At 41.2% G+C, this 15,288-nt stretch overlaps 1 protein-coding gene and 1 long non-coding RNA gene across 14 annotated transcripts in view; one reads left to right on the forward strand and one right to left on the reverse strand.

Moving 5' to 3' along the window:
• Positions 1-15,288, forward strand: part of cacna1g (calcium channel, voltage-dependent, T type, alpha 1G subunit) — a 281,896-nt gene that overhangs the window by 252,898 nt on the left and 13,710 nt on the right. For 10 of the 13 annotated variants that reach the window (XM_016675902.1, XM_016675894.1, XM_016675897.1 and 7 more), the window contains 7 exons: positions 16-167; positions 3,500-3,609; positions 4,952-5,085; positions 9,581-9,651; positions 12,451-12,529; positions 12,824-12,945; positions 13,189-13,611. In XM_016675902.1, coding sequence (XP_016531388.1) covers positions 16-167; positions 3,500-3,609; positions 4,952-5,085; positions 9,581-9,651; positions 12,451-12,529; positions 12,824-12,945; positions 13,189-13,611 — 1,091 coding nt within the window. The remainder of the gene's footprint in view (positions 1-15; positions 168-3,499; positions 3,610-4,951; positions 5,086-9,580; positions 9,652-12,450; positions 12,530-12,823; positions 12,946-13,188; positions 13,612-15,288) is intronic. The other 3 variants (XM_016675865.1, XM_016675857.1, XM_016675874.1) reach the window with 1 other exon arrangement.
• The window catches only part of LOC107837210 (uncharacterized), a 2,638-nt gene continuing 977 nt past the window's right edge, over positions 13,628-15,288 (reverse strand). Inside the window, exon 2 of the long non-coding RNA XR_001663215.1 lies at positions 13,628-15,127. This is a non-coding gene — a long non-coding RNA (uncharacterized LOC107837210). The remainder of the gene's footprint in view (positions 15,128-15,288) is intronic.

Raw genomic sequence — 15,288 nt, forward strand, 5'->3', positions numbered from 1 at the left:
ACCCACTTCCAACAGAAGCTCAGAGTAAGCCCTACTACTCAGATTACTCCCCCACTCGGCTGCTCATCCACAAGATGTGCACCAGCCACTACCTGGACCTCTTCATCACCATTGTCATAGGGCTCAACGTCATCACCATGTCCATGGAGCACTACGAGCAGCCACAGGTCAGGCAATAAACATCCCCTGTACACGTTGACACCAATGCTCGGTTGACTATGCAGAAATCTTCAAACTGTGTCAAACTTGCCTTGAAACTTTTAGAAGACCCAAAAAGTCTACCGTGTTTTTGCATCTATCCTTTTTTTTTTACTCCTAAATGAAATTCTCTGCATTCAGGTGTCTTAGTAGCTAAAAACAGGATACATTTAAAGGAAAACCAGCAACATTTCATGCATACAATGGAATGGCTTAGATGGAAGCAAGTCAATGTGTTATGATGCCCAGCAAAGTCCGGACAAAATTCCAACTGAGAATTTGTGGCAAAACTTGAAATTATATTAACAGACTCACTTAATCATATCTGACAGAGCTTGACCTATTTTTGTTTTTTAAACAGACTTTAGGTTTCACTGGATCTCATTGTGGGGTGTCGGATAAAAGAGGCTCCAATTTTCACATGTGTTGAAAATAATTGAAACGTATTGTTACGACATGACGAAGCGTTCAGGGATGATGATTGCTTTTGCAACTCACTTCGACTGACATGCTTATCAGTTTCCATAACACTCCTAATCTATTATTGTTTTGGAATGTTTCCTTTTTGAGTTCAGTTTTCAAAAAAGATTTAATTGAGGGGAAAAAAAGGAGGAGAGTGTTGCAATTTCCTAGAAAAAAAAAAAAAAAACTTTTGGAGAACTATAAAAGTTTAGTCGAAACAATAAAACGAGCATTACGGGCAAATCAATAAAAATGGAGAAAAACAATAAAAACTGCAAAAATATGACTGACTTTATGATCCAGTGATCTTTTAACAGTGTGTATTTTAAATATTCTCTTTAAATGCAAATGGCAGGAAAATATTACCAGGCATTGCTGAGGCTACAAGGAAAGCAAAAAAGAACATTACCTACAGAATTGCCAAAAAAAAAGGCCAGAATAGCTTCTCAGAACTATAAAAGCAAGGTCAAAACAAAAAGTTAAACCTTACTGCTTAACCAGTTAAAGACATGAAACAATAATAATATATAAAAAGTTACCAACTTTGATCAAAAAGTACGTTTTTTGAGAACCTACCTCAAAAGTCCAACATTCAAATGATCTGATTTTCTTTGTCACTTGACACTAAAACGGAGATGAATTGTGCTGGAAAAAATAGATAATTACCCAATTTTCTGTAGACGGTGTATGAAGTTACTTTTGAAGAACGTTTTGATCTCACTTTATGGCAGCATTCAGGAGCAGAATCGAGAATCGGTACAAACCTTTGAAATAGAAGTGACTCAATACATCGATATCAGCAGGGCTCAAGATAAACCGTAGAGTAACGCTCTACTTTTGTTCTTCAGACAAGTGATACTCTAGATATCAAGATTATTAGAAGGTGGACTCATCAGAGCACATAACTTTGGACTAGTCTTCTGGAGTCCATCCTTGAACTTCCTGCAAAATTTCAGACTGCCCTGGATCTTTTTCTGGGACATAATTGTCATATTTGCTGCCATCTTGCCTGAAAGCCTTTCTCTAAAAGTCTACAGCTCACCGTGTTTACAGAAGCAATCAAACTCGCCCACAGCCACTATAGAGAAAGCTCAGTGTGTATTTTAAATACACACTGAGCTTTGGATGATTTATTTACTGTGACATAAAATAAATCATCCAGCAGTTCAGGATCTTGGACATCCAGAAGCATTCTTTACTGGAACGTGACTTTCTCGATGATTCAACAATGATGCAGGTCTTTCAGGTACAATTTTCCCAGCAGCAATTTTGTCAGATGTGTGGTCAATTCGGTAGTCGATGCACTGATGGCTGCACACCATTAATAACCATCCGCTAATATAGTGAGACGTTTGAAATGCATAACATTTGATTCATTGCCCAACTTCTGGGGCGCTAAGTATAAAACAGCTGACCCCCGTCACCCAATGTGAATATATCTGAATGATTTTAAAAGAAGTGAAACAGAAGCTTGTCATGTGAACTAGGAAATTTATGTTTAGTCAGTCGTAACAATGCTTCTTAGCAATACATTTTATACAACCGGTGTGAGATTTGTCACAACTGGCACTGCAAGGCGACGTATTCTCTACTTTGGAGTTGTCTACCTGATTAGATAATGGAAATTTGAACAAACAAGCTGCGTTAACAATTCACAATTTATCCATAGATAAAAACAAGCTTATCGATAGTGTGTGGGACAAAACACTAGCCAAGACAGAGTGACATCTGAGGTTCTACCCCAAACCAATCAAACCGCATCCATCAAAAGCCTGTTGCTATCAACAGAGAGGATTTAGGAACCTCATGGTGGCTGCTCAGTTGTTCATTGCTTTTAAAAAGTGGCAATGCTCAAATGGAAAATAAACTGGCTTCTCAACAGCATAAAGGTTTTGACACACAAGAGGCGACATCCATCTCTTGTGGAACTTGTGAGATGAGGCGACAATCGCTTCAGCCAAGCAACCGGCGAAGTTTGTGCATGCAGGTCACACATAATTTGTACACATGGGCTTGTGATGTGACACAAGAAAGTAGGAAAATCTACAACATTTGTAGCTGTGATTGCTACAGTCGCTATTGTAGCTGTCATTGATATTGTTACTGTCATCGCTGTCGTCGTTGCTGCGTTGGGTTTTACCCTGGAAAGCAGAAACTTGCTGTTGTTCATCTCTCTCCGTGTTTATTGCCATAAAGCATTGTTACGACAAAGTAAAAATTCAATCAAATGCAAATTTCCAAAATTTTATTGACTAAGTTTAGAGTCCTGGTTGAAACACAATCATGTTTGAACATTTTTCTCTAAAACACTAAAATGCTTTTAGAGAGGTTCAAGGAGGGGACAATAAATCTACTATAACATTTATGTGAAGCCTTTCTGTAAAGTGGTTGTACTCAATAATAAGCAGTAAATTTAAACCGATAGCAAAGTCAGAGTAGACGGTGAGATAAAGAGATGTTTTACAAACTGGGCCTTTCAGTTCGGGGATAATTTGCCACCCAGGAGGGTTTAGTCAAATCCCCGCTGACCAGCAGTGCTCTCTTCGTCTCTCTGCAAAAGGTCAGTTTTTACATGGAGAATTCTCCCACAGGCAAAAAATGGACACTTTAATTTTTATGCCCTTTTCACTGAAACTGAGAGAGGACAACTTGAGCCATCTAATAACGGTAAGATCTATTGTAGAGAAAAGAGATGAAGTCTAGTTGAAATAGTTTTTTTCTGCAATGTTTTTAGTACAGTATCATTGTGAATTTGTGAAACCCACTGCTCTGTTTAACTAAAAATATAGCATGAGGTCTCCTTCTGCCTTATATCAACTTTTTCTGATGTCCTTTATAGGAGCTTGACAACGCGTTGAAGATCTGCAACTACATCTTTACCCTCATCTTTGTTTTGGAATCTGTCTTCAAGCTGGTGGCCTTTGGATTTCGACGCTTCTTCAAGGACAAGTCAGTAATCCAACCGTGACCGCACTTCCTAAGTGATGTTATTTTCAACCATCGATGTCCGATTCGACGTACGTCTAACGAACTGCTTACTGGCAGTGCCGTTCTTTTAAGCGCTGACTCGTGGAAAACTTGAACCCGTGTTCAGGGAGCTTAAGCGAAGTCTTTATAAGCTGCGTCGGTAAATGTCTGTGTGAATGCAAAAGGCCTCATTAAATGGCCATAAAGCACAACCGCTTCAGATGATATCATAGTTTTAAAATTCCTGGCTTCCTTTTGAAAACCGCACAGTAACGCACTAGAACAATCCCACCGGCACACGTGCTCTCCAGCACACGTTAGCACAAATATGCACCCGAAATGGACGCCACACCTCGTCTGTTTGAACCGGAGCTACAGCCACCCAGGACTTTATGATGCCCACTGGCTCTGTCACAGTTAGAACCTTGTCCTGTTTGACTTTGGCAGGAGTTTAGCTAAACATCTCAACACTACAATTCATTCTTATTCCTAAGGAAAATAACCCACAGCTGTAACTTAGAGCTGTACAATTTTAAACCCATTTTTCATGTTGATTCTGTATTTTCCAGTGGTTTTCTGACAGATCAAGTAGAAACCCTGGAAATGCTGCTCAACTACCTACATCTTGATTATCTACACAGTAATGATCTTTCAATGTGTTTCTGGACCTTTTGACCTGAAAGTGGATAATTAAATATAGAGTCAGTTTGTTACCGTCAACAACCTAAATCTATTTCACAAGCAGTTTTAACATTTATTTTAATAACATAAGAGATGTGGACTCCAACTAAGCCTGACATGTTTTTTTTTTTTAGACAAGTTTAAAATATTTCATTAGAGATGGAATTTACGAAAATGGTACGCTAATGCAGCACTGACTCAATCGTATTGTTCAATCACCTGCTATGCTATGCAGATGTTCTGTCTGCCATGACGAAAACTTGCCTCTTTATTTGACAAAAATCAACATGAGATTTGAGTCGTTTGGTGCTTAAAGGTAACACTACCAATTTTTTCAACAGACCAGGCAAAAACAGTAAGAGAAACCCATTTGATACAGTAAGATTGCCAGATTTTTACTCTTTTCCTGGAAGTCAATTTGAAGGTTGAGTTTCCAGTCTCAAATTCGTGACTCCTTTGAGACTCAATTCCAACTCTCGAGTTGCAGCTTCAGTCCTGGAGGCGATGACTCAGAAAGAAGAAATGCGCGGTTCTCCTGTACCTCTTTGCAGGGAATCATATTTGTCAAAGGCTTTGGCGAAAAGAAGTGATGCACAGCAAGTCGGCAATGGTGACTGATGAGTGTGTGTGTGCGTGTGTGTAGGTGGAACCAGCTGGATCTCGCCATTGTTCTGCTGTCCATCATGGGCATCACTCTGGAGGAGATTGAGGTCAACGCTTCGCTGCCCATCAACCCAACCATTATCCGCATCATGAGAGTGCTGAGGATAGCAAGAGGTACGATCTCCCTCCCTCCCGGTTCTTTCCGCCTCCTTCCTTGATGCTCTGCCAGATATGTCGGTGCAGCTGCTTCTTACACGCCGCTTTGCCTTTTAAGGATCCTTGTAAAACAGACGCATCTCTGGGACTCCCCTATCTGTCATTTTTGCATGGCAGGTCCCAGCAGGGCTCGGGTTGAGGGCGAGCCGACCAGATGGCACAGGGAAACGCACTCGGCAGACAAACAAAGCACTGGCAAGGTCTTAATCTGCAATGAGCGTGGTTATGGTAGAGGGAGAGGTAAAGACCGGCGTAGGGAGGAATATAGGGAATGATGAATAACTTCTGACCTGGAGATCCATCACCGGGAGATGGGATGAAGCCATAAAGAGGAGCAGTTGCTGTCAGAGCGAAAAAGATTGAGATGAAGTTAATGACGAGGGGAAAGAGATGGAGGGTGGGCAGAAGAAGCCATGGAAGACGAAAAGGAAAGGTGATTTGGTAGAGGAGAGAACAGGCCAGGGAAATTCAAGAGTACCAATTTACTTAGGTCAGATATCGGTCCGGTTAATGGATGTAAATGAAGGCTTGTTTGGAAAAAACAGGAGAAGAAGGTGCAGGACAGAAATTAGTGAAACTCCTGCTTTAAAACTTTACAACAATCCATCTGTCTGCATTCGTTAAATACAGTGGAGCTAAGAGGAGGTAAGGGACCAACAACCGCCCGCAAATTGTTGGAATCCAGAAATACTTACAGCTATCTCTGAAAATGATTAGAACTGCCTTTATTAATAGCTTAAACATCAAATGTACTTTTTATACATTTGATGGAAACTGTCTTAGCGTGACTCCAGACGCAAACATCCTCGCTCTTCCTTATCTCTGCTCTTAGTGGTATCTTGATTGGTTGACTCTCCTGGATTGGTTGCTTTGCAAGTGCCAGCCAAAAGTGTGTCAAATAGCATTGCACCGAGGTATTTCAGCTGCTTTCAAATATTTTAGATGTATTGTACGAGAGTTAGTTACATTCCACAGAAAAATCCACAAATAGGCAAAACCAAAACCACACTCCACCTTCATGTCTGCAGTCTTATAACTTTGACAGGTTTGCAGGTTTTGGGTACAGTTTGACTCCCTTCAGAATGTCTTTTGTTACAACTTTCTCTTCTCTGCTCTTGTCCCAAAAAAAAGAGAACCCAATATGGAGTATAGCTAAATATATGAGGTGAAAACCATAACACCTCTGAAATGAATCAGAAAACAAACAGTAGATAAAGAAATGTGAACAATTATTTTTAGCATTAGCGGCTAGCAGTTACTCTGTCAGTTTATTTTTCTACTCAAAACGCTGTCACACAAAACAGTTTAAAACTGATCAGGCTTCTTCAGTGCTAACCTGAGCCGTCCTTATTAATCGACTCCATCAAAAAAGATTTAGGAGAAGCTAATGTATGGCTTCCTGTCTTGCTTCAAAATAAGAGCCTACAGGGTTTGGAACTTAAAACAGCCACCATTATCATAAACTGATATTTCCATCATCACAAAACTTGTGATAGAAGCAGCACAAAATGTTTGGTCAAATGCTTCATGTAGAATTTCAATCTGTTGGATTGCTGAGACACTTTTTTTCTACTTTCTGGTAGCTTTTAGTATTAAATTTTTTCTGCAAGGGGTCGTTTTAAACAAAACATTAGGCGTAGTTTTTGATATTAGTCTTGTACCTTCATATGTCTGTGAGTTTGATGTTAAAACGGGAAATGCACCAATTCCAAGGGGATGAGCCAGTTTGGATGGCAAAAGATGTTTAAAACAATTTCTTGATCTTTTCTTTACTAGTGCTCTGTCAAAAGGACAGAATTGCTTCCTATTTCTTTATTGATTTGGCAGCTTCAAAAGAGCCAGTTGTCCAAAACCTGGAGGTGGAAAATTGAAGGACAAAAAAAAAAAAAATAAATAAATAAGTGGCATGTCTAAAAACACAGAGAAGCAGTTTGCAAAAGTGATATTCTTACGAACGAGGAGGAAAATTTTTTTAAAAAAGAACCTCCGGAAAAGACCTCACACATGCATCATTCTTAAGTTGATTCAACTGTAATTCGCTAAAACCTCATTAGAAAAAGTCCCAAAGGAGGGAGGCTGCTTGTCCGGAAGCCATTCCGAAGAAAGGGACGCAGAACGAAAAGGAGGATGTGAGTCAAATTACACAAGAACTGCACCGAAGATAAGTCTTACAGAGTAATTATCACTGATTAGGACGTTACGATGCAGGATGCGGTAATTAAAGCATCGTGTGCGAAGTTGGTCAGACGAGACGTGGAACGTGGAGCGTCTACGGCCACCTGTAAAATACACTGCAGCCTTTGTCGTGTTTCGGGGGGGGGGTGTTGTATTAAGTTGGGTCGGGAGGTTTTCCCAAACAGATAGAATTACAAATACACAAAAGTCCTGCCAGATTTTAAACCACCATACAAAACTGTTTGAAAAGCATCTGAATGGCGACATGGGGAGGATCCAACAGGACGATGATGCCAAACAGACGAGCAGAGAAATGAAACCATGTCTTGGGGAAAAAAAAAAAAGCAATGGAAAACTAATAGTAAGAGAGAGTGGACTTAAACCTTACAGCGAGGAATCTTCTTGGACAACAATAGGATGAAAGAAAATCAGTAACCAAAGAAAAGCGTTGCAGTCGACTCCTGCCTATTCGCAGCTCAGTATTTGTGGATTCATGTATTTTCCTGTGGACTGTGATTGTAAAATATTCATGGAAAAACTACCAAGTCATAGGTTGTGTTTTTGTTCTAAAATCTTTGAAATAAAATGCGTCTTGTTGAAACTGAGATACCTAGATGCTATGTGCAAAGCAGCCAATCCAGGTACACAATTCATTTTCCTTGGTACTGATTGGCTGTAATCCCAAAAGCAGAATTATTGTACATTAATGTATATTTCATGTTTGAATTTTTAAAATAGGGGGTTATAATTGCAGGTTTGAGCTATTGCTGAGTCGCTGTGCTCCATCACTCCTGCAAATACCGGGGGTTCGCTGAAAATATTTTTCCAAATGTAGGAGAACTGTTTTTAAAGAGATACTATGAAAGGGAAACTTACTAAGAAGATGGAATCTCTTAATTCTCATGGAATAAGTTTCCTCCACTCAATCCTGACATCGTCAGGTGTTCTGATGTAAAGCACACTACAACTAGACTCTAGTGGTGCATTCACACCAGGCCTGTTTAGTCCCCTTTAATCGACCTCTAGTTTGTTTGCCTAGGAACTAGTCCGTTTCATTTGGGGAGGTGTGAACGCACAATCAAACTCTGACCAAAACAGTGAACTCTGGTGATATTCAAATGCATATGTGGATAAAAGCGGACCGGAGACCGCTCCAAAAGCAGGAAATAGACTAAAGTGCAGGGCATTCTGGGTAAATATGACCAAAATAAATTTGTGAGTCTAGCACTTGTGGGAGAAATGTCTTATGTTCTTTGGCTAAAGACAAAAGAGAAATCCTCCAACCACTAAAATCTGACGCCAGTGCATTTTTGTTTACGTTTTGTGAATGAGAAAGTTGCGCTCGTGTCTTCTTCTGAGGTTTTTGTATTTTTCCCTTCTGTGGTTCATGGTGCAGCGCCACCATAGTTTAGGGGGAGGTATCAGGTTTTTCAATTCAGTTGGTTTGTTTGGCACAATACAGTAGGAAAACAAACTGCACCAGCTGAAAATGCAACAAGTGTTGCAACTTTGGTCCCCAACTGGACCGAGTCTGTCTGAGGTGTTTCCACTGCTTTAGGAGTGAAAACACCCTAAAGCAGTGACTTGTTTTCAAGAGTGAAGAGTCATGCCTTCCTCAGATGGAGGAGTGTAGGTTTTGCAGTTGCTAGGAGAATGGCGCTTGCCATCAGGCTTTGTGTCAATAATCCCCAGAGGATTACGGCATGGGCTGATTTTCAGCAGCTGGACTTGACCTCTTGCTGGCACTTAAAGTAACTTATCATACTTTAACATCCCAAGACGTTTTAGAAAACTTCATGTTCCCAACTTAGTGAGAAACAGTTTGGGGATGGACATGACTGCACACCAGAGCACAAAGAAAGGACAGCGAAGACGAGGATAAGCAAGGTTTGCTTTGGAAAAACCAGACTGTCCTCAACCCAACAGATGCCTGTAGAATCAATTAGTGAAGATTGCAAGCTTGAAGTTTCACCCAACATCAGTGTTTGATGCACTTGCATAGACACAAAACACACAATGTAGTGGAAAGTTTTACCAGAAGAGACTAAGAACGGGACGTCAGTCAAGTTCATGTCTGCGTCAGGGCAGAGAGCGAATAATGCTTAGAAAAATTCAGGTCCTATTGCTGATTCGGTCAGCCAGGTTTTAATTATTACTGGGTTTCAACTTTGTAGAAGTTTTGACGCAACATCCCAAGTTACACAACACTGACAACTCTTTGTTTGGAATCACTTTTTTTTTTTAAATTCTTCTTCTTATGCTGTGTGTGTCTCTGCAGTGCTGAAGCTCCTGAAGATGGCGGTCGGAATGAGAGCTTTGCTGGACACCGTTATGCAAGCTCTGCCTCAGGTAATACAAGCCGCTCATTTAAACGCCTCAAAGCCTTTGAATTCCCCATGCTGTCTTTTCTTTTTCATGGATACATTTTTTTTTTTTTTACCCAAACACATCCCACTGCTGTTGTCTGTATAATTACATCTCAGAAGCATTTTCATTCAGTCCATATTTTTATATTTCACAGCGTCATCTTTTCCCACCAGTCTATCCCCCCTTCGACTGTATGCAGTCTTATTTGCATTAGCGTTCCCCCTCGCTGCGGCTGGGGAAGGGAGCGCAGCTCCAGGTTTTGTTTGGAACAGTGGTGGGGGGATTTGCCGGGTGAGAGAGTTGGTAAATTGGAGCAACTTTCTACAGTTTGGAAAAAAAAAAAAAAAAAAAAAAAAAAAAAAAAAAAAAACGAGGCACCATGCTCCGCTCCCAGCGTTCTTTGATAGCACCTCTGTCGTTTTCATTCAGACAGAGACGATGTCACAGCGAGTGCTGTTCCGGGCTACATTCTGCCAGAGCTTGTCAGAAGTGTTCAGAATTAATAAAGGCGATAACAGGAGGCGATGTGGGTGCGAGCAGGTTGCCGCTCGCTAATTTGCACTGACAGCGAATCCGAGAGCTCTTTATTACCCCAAAAACCCACCTTCGCGACAAAACCGAAACCCGCTGCTGCATCTGTGTCGGTTTTGTCTGTTAATCGGCGGCTGGGCTTCCTCTGCGCGAGGCCTTACATTAAAATGGACGTTTTGTCACCAATTGTTTCCCCGTCAGACAACTGAAGCCTGAGTAGCGGAGACACGGCTGCAGCCATCTTGCATCAGAGGGATGAAAAGGGTTACATAATGTCAACTGGCATTCTCATACAGTGTCTTCTATGATTTTATGTGATAGAGACACAAAAAATAATTGTCAACAGAAAAAATAGGAGACTGTCCAGCTCAAAAGAGTTTGTAAACAGGATTGAAATGATTTCTTTTAACATTTGCCATATTTTGCATTCATATCCCTCAAAAATCTGACTAAGGTTGTTTTAAGGGGCAGTTTTATGTAAATGGTAATAGGAAAATCTTTTTTCATAGCCCCGCCTTCGAGGACGAAACTGCAGTTTTCAAGCTTCCACCTTACAGCCCATTCCTACCCCGCAACTCCCCCGCTCAGCTCCTTCAAACTAGCCAGTATCAGTTAGCAAACATCTGGTGGAACTGAGCATCTGCTGAGCTCATTATATGACGAGCTACTGCTCAGTGAAACGCTTGTAAAAATAAATAAATAAATAAATAAATAAATAAATAAATAAAACATTTTTAAAGGTTGAATAGAGGAGCCATTTTGTGATGACTTCCTGAAGGCCGAGTTTCAGAAAGAGCAGGAACTTCTTAAAGAGACAGAGGCCCAATTTCAAGGCGTCAAATTTCTTTTAAGTCATGTTTGATATATAACTAGCATTTTTGTAACAAATTATATTAAAATAGTTGATTGTGCTATAAAACTGCCCTATGTTGTTGGAAAGTACATATTACGACCCCTTTATTTAAAATATTGCATGCTTAGTCTAATTAGCAGGTAGAAAAAAGTACATATTTTTTTGTCAGATTTAGCATTAAAAAGACATTAGATTCAAATTGACAAGTCTGAACTATTTACTACTAAAGGTTTTTATTTAGGCTCAGGTTACCTCATCCTGTCTGCATTTCTTTCATAAATGCATGGGGAGAGCGAGCAAAATTCATACTGAAGGCCAAGCAATCTTGTTGATAACTATTAGTTTTTATATCTCTTACTCCCATGGTCTTCAAACTGTGGTACAAGTACCTCTGGTGGTAATGTGGGCTACCTGCAGAGATATTTCAAGTTGACTGCTTATAAGGTAAAAAAAAAATGAAGCTAATTCATGTTTGTAAGTTACTGTGGAGAAAAGCTAATAAGTCCAATGTGCCAGAAAGAGAAAATAGGCTGCTGGTATTTTAAAAAGCAACTCAACAGGGAGAACAAGGCAACTTATGTGAAGTTTCAGCAGCAGAAACTGAATTTGCTGACAGTGATCCATAAACATGTGCAGGTGGTTACTAACGCTGTGGCCCATTTATCTCTAGTGCTGGAAATTGGACCTCGAAATGTCAGCTTTGCTTTATGTTGGGTCGAGTGACCAGGCAAACAGACAGATGCTATCAATCTATGGCCGCCATATTGAATATTTAACATATGGACAGGAAGGGAGCACATTTAAACCACACATGCAGAGAAGTAGTAATATTTATTATATACATCGATTAAGTTCATTTCACTGCTATGTCAAAACCAGCCATTACAGTGGTACTTGGAAAACATACTGTTGACTGAGGTGGCTTTAGTTTTTAAAAGGATGAATCATGCTCAATTCATACAAAAGGCACACAGAGACAAACGAGACAAAAAATTTTAACCCAACAAATAAATCTATCTATCTATCTATCTATCTATCTATCTATCTATCTATCCATCTATCCATCTATCCATCCATCCATCCATCCATCCATCCATCCATCCATCCATCCATCCATCCATCTAGCTAGCTAGCTAGCTAGCTAGCTAGCTATCAATCTAGCTAGCTTGGTAGCTAGTTAGCTAGCTATTTAAAAATCTTTCTAGCAATCTATCTATCTATCTATTTTTCAAACTAAATTTTTACATGCCTTGTCTTGCCACTCCTTTGTAAATTTTCTGGGGGCGCCATTGCTATGACAGTAGGAAGTGATAATTGTTCCCCTGACAACAGCGCTGACACGTTCCCACCCATTTGTCCTCTAACGCTCTGATCCCTCACTCTTCGTCTCTCTGCAGGTGGGGAATCTGGGCCTGCTCTTCATGCTCCTCTTCTTCATCTTTGCCGCTTTGGGAGTCGAGCTGTTTGGCGACTTGAGTAAGGACACGTCTGCGGTTTCAAACAGGCGGCTTAGATGGAAAGAGTTTCACTCTTGAACACTGCTCAGAGTGCACAGGCATGCTCTGAGTCTTCCCTTCGCCCCTCTCAGGGTTTAATCTACCTGATTTTAATTGCTTTCTGGAATCCTTTGTTGAAACACCATATTGATCTCGCTAATTGTGTCCCAGAGCGTTCAGATTAATAAAACAGCGTCACGGTAATTATTTCACTGTGAAGAAAAGGCCCCGAGTGCGGCTGTCTTGACGTTTCTGGCTTTCTCTCTGTCCACAGTCTGTGATGAGCTCCATCCATGCGAGGGTCTGGGCCGCTACGCCACTTTCAGGAACTTTGGGATGGCGTTCCTGCTGCTCTTCAGAGTTTCCACTGGCGACAACTGGAATGGCATCATGAAGGTGAAGCTCTTGTGCATTTCCACTTTGAACCAGCATATTTAGAAAGGAGAAGTGCCGCGTCAGAAGGCTGCCGGTCACCGATTGGCTATGGGGTGAAGTCGGTTGTGACATGAACAGAGTTGGTACATTAAAATCCTGTCCACATTTCAATGAATTCCTAATAACAACATAACATAAACCGTACCTTCCTCCACGCCACCACCTGCTTCTGGGACTCACTCGTCTTTTATCGCCCTGCTGCAGGACACTCTGAGGGACTGCGCCCACGAAACGGGGACGTGCTACAACACCGTGGTCTCTCCCATCTACTTCGTCTCCTTCGTCCTGACCGCCCAGTTTGTCCTGGTCAATGTGGTCATAGCCGTCCTGATGAAGCACTTGGAGGAGAGCAACAAGGAAGCCAAAGAGGAGGCGGAGCTGGAGGCCGAGTTAAACCTGGAGCTGCAAATGGAAGGAGCAGACATGGCGCCAAGGTCGCCCCAGCTCAACCCCCTGGCCCTGGGCATGGACCGGTCGAGCTCGGGGGGTTCCCCTTGGCGGTCTGCCGGAGGGGGGGACATGGAGCAGGAGCGGGAAGGTCCTATGGACTCTCCCACTGCTGATATAACCAGAGACTCTGTAGACATCAGAGCAGAACCCCCCGCATACCCAGAGCCCCAGCTGGAGGTAAATAGTTGCTGTTTTTTTTTTTCCAGGATCTTTTGTGCTGTTTGGCGCTGTCCCATCTTTTAAAGTCTCATTTTCTTAACAAACATGGAAATGTTGTAACATCAAGGGGTAAAAAACTGATTTACGGCTAAAAACATAACTGCTTATTTTTGTACCTAATAATAGAAACTGTGGATGTTAGAAAACACCATGTGCTTCCAAGACCTTGCATGCACATGATTTTTATAGCTGCTTTCAGGGCTCTTTTCTTTTTTTTTTTCTCGTGTTACCATAATAAGATCGAGGTTCATTGGGGGAGTTTTAGGGACATACAGCTGAGATTCAGTCAGGCTGGGCAACAAGTCATGAGAATACATATTTGGTTGTCAGATCTCCCTTTGATGCAAAGCATTAGTTGTTTTTTTTTGTATTCTTCTTATCCTGTGGCACTCAGAATTGTCTGATTGCCAAGATGAGGCCCAACATATTTATCTCACAGCCTTCGATGTGATTCTCTACTTGATATATATACAAATTCTAAATTGCTTTGGGTTTATCTCAAATATAATTGACACTGAGACAGAAAAGAAATGAGGAAAGGTGGTGTGAAAGATTTAAAGGGCAAGAAGAAACGAGCAGAAGAAAGAACACAAGTAAACATCCCAGAAATCTGCTTCTACACCTGCAGGAGAGAAAAACAAAACCAGGAAACCATAGCAACAAACATAACAACACAACATCTCTGGAAAGCAAGATGAGATTAGGGGTCAACATGTACATAAACCAAGCCAGACATGGTTTCACCTTTAGATCTTGTGAAGTACGCGATCTTGCCGTTTTGGTTTTGGTAACAGAACGCATCTCTCCGTTCCTCTGGAGTGTGTGTTGGTGTTCAGTCAGAGAGCCTCCATTAGCCCAGTGGTGACTCTGGAGCAGCTGCAGAAATTTAAACCGTCAACAAAGTCATTGTTGAAATAAAGTCATGAGTGGTTTCATTCAGTTTGTCACAAGCCGATAGGAGACAGAGCAAAGATGTAGAAGACGATCCCCTGGGATTAAAAGGAAACAGTTTTGGGGTGGCAAGGTAGCACTGGAGTTAGACATGGTGGTGGCAGCATCATGGCACGGAGAGGTTTTTCTTCACCATCTAAGAGAAGTTAGTCAAAGTTTCTGGTAATTTCCGGAAGAGGAGTAGTGAGCAGCTACAAAAAACGTGATGATAGAAATCTAGCAGTGTGCACACCGTCAAAGACCTGCATCTGTATTTGTACCAACTAGAAGTTTTCCAGAGTATTGGGTCATGTGTTGCTTTGTTTGGCTAAAGCACAGAATCTCAATGAAATACGTTGATGTTTGGAGCTAGGAAAAGGTGGAAATGTTCATGAAATCTCAAGTCTGACTGCTGAGGGTTGAACCGGTGAGCCGTCATGGAACGATAAGTCAAGAACTGGCATCTCTTTAAGTCTGAAAGCAGTTTGGTTATTTGTCAACTCATTTTCTAAGACCTTTCTTCATATTTGCTACTGTGCACAACCTACTCTGACTCATAGCAGATCGGTTTATCGTTTGTGCTCGTCACTTACTGCATTTTTCTAATAAGTGTGTGCTAGTTTGTGCGTGTGCGTGTGTGTGTGTGTGTGTGTGTGTGTGTGTGTGTGTGTTATGGTTGGTCCCTGAAGGCAGCATGCCAGTCAG

This window comes from Poecilia formosa, unplaced genomic scaffold (genome assembly GCF_000485575.1).
Source record: "Poecilia formosa unplaced genomic scaffold, Poecilia_formosa-5.1.2 Scaffold4, whole genome shotgun sequence".
In the NCBI taxonomy this organism is placed as follows: Eukaryota; Metazoa; Chordata; class Actinopteri; order Cyprinodontiformes; family Poeciliidae; genus Poecilia; species Poecilia formosa.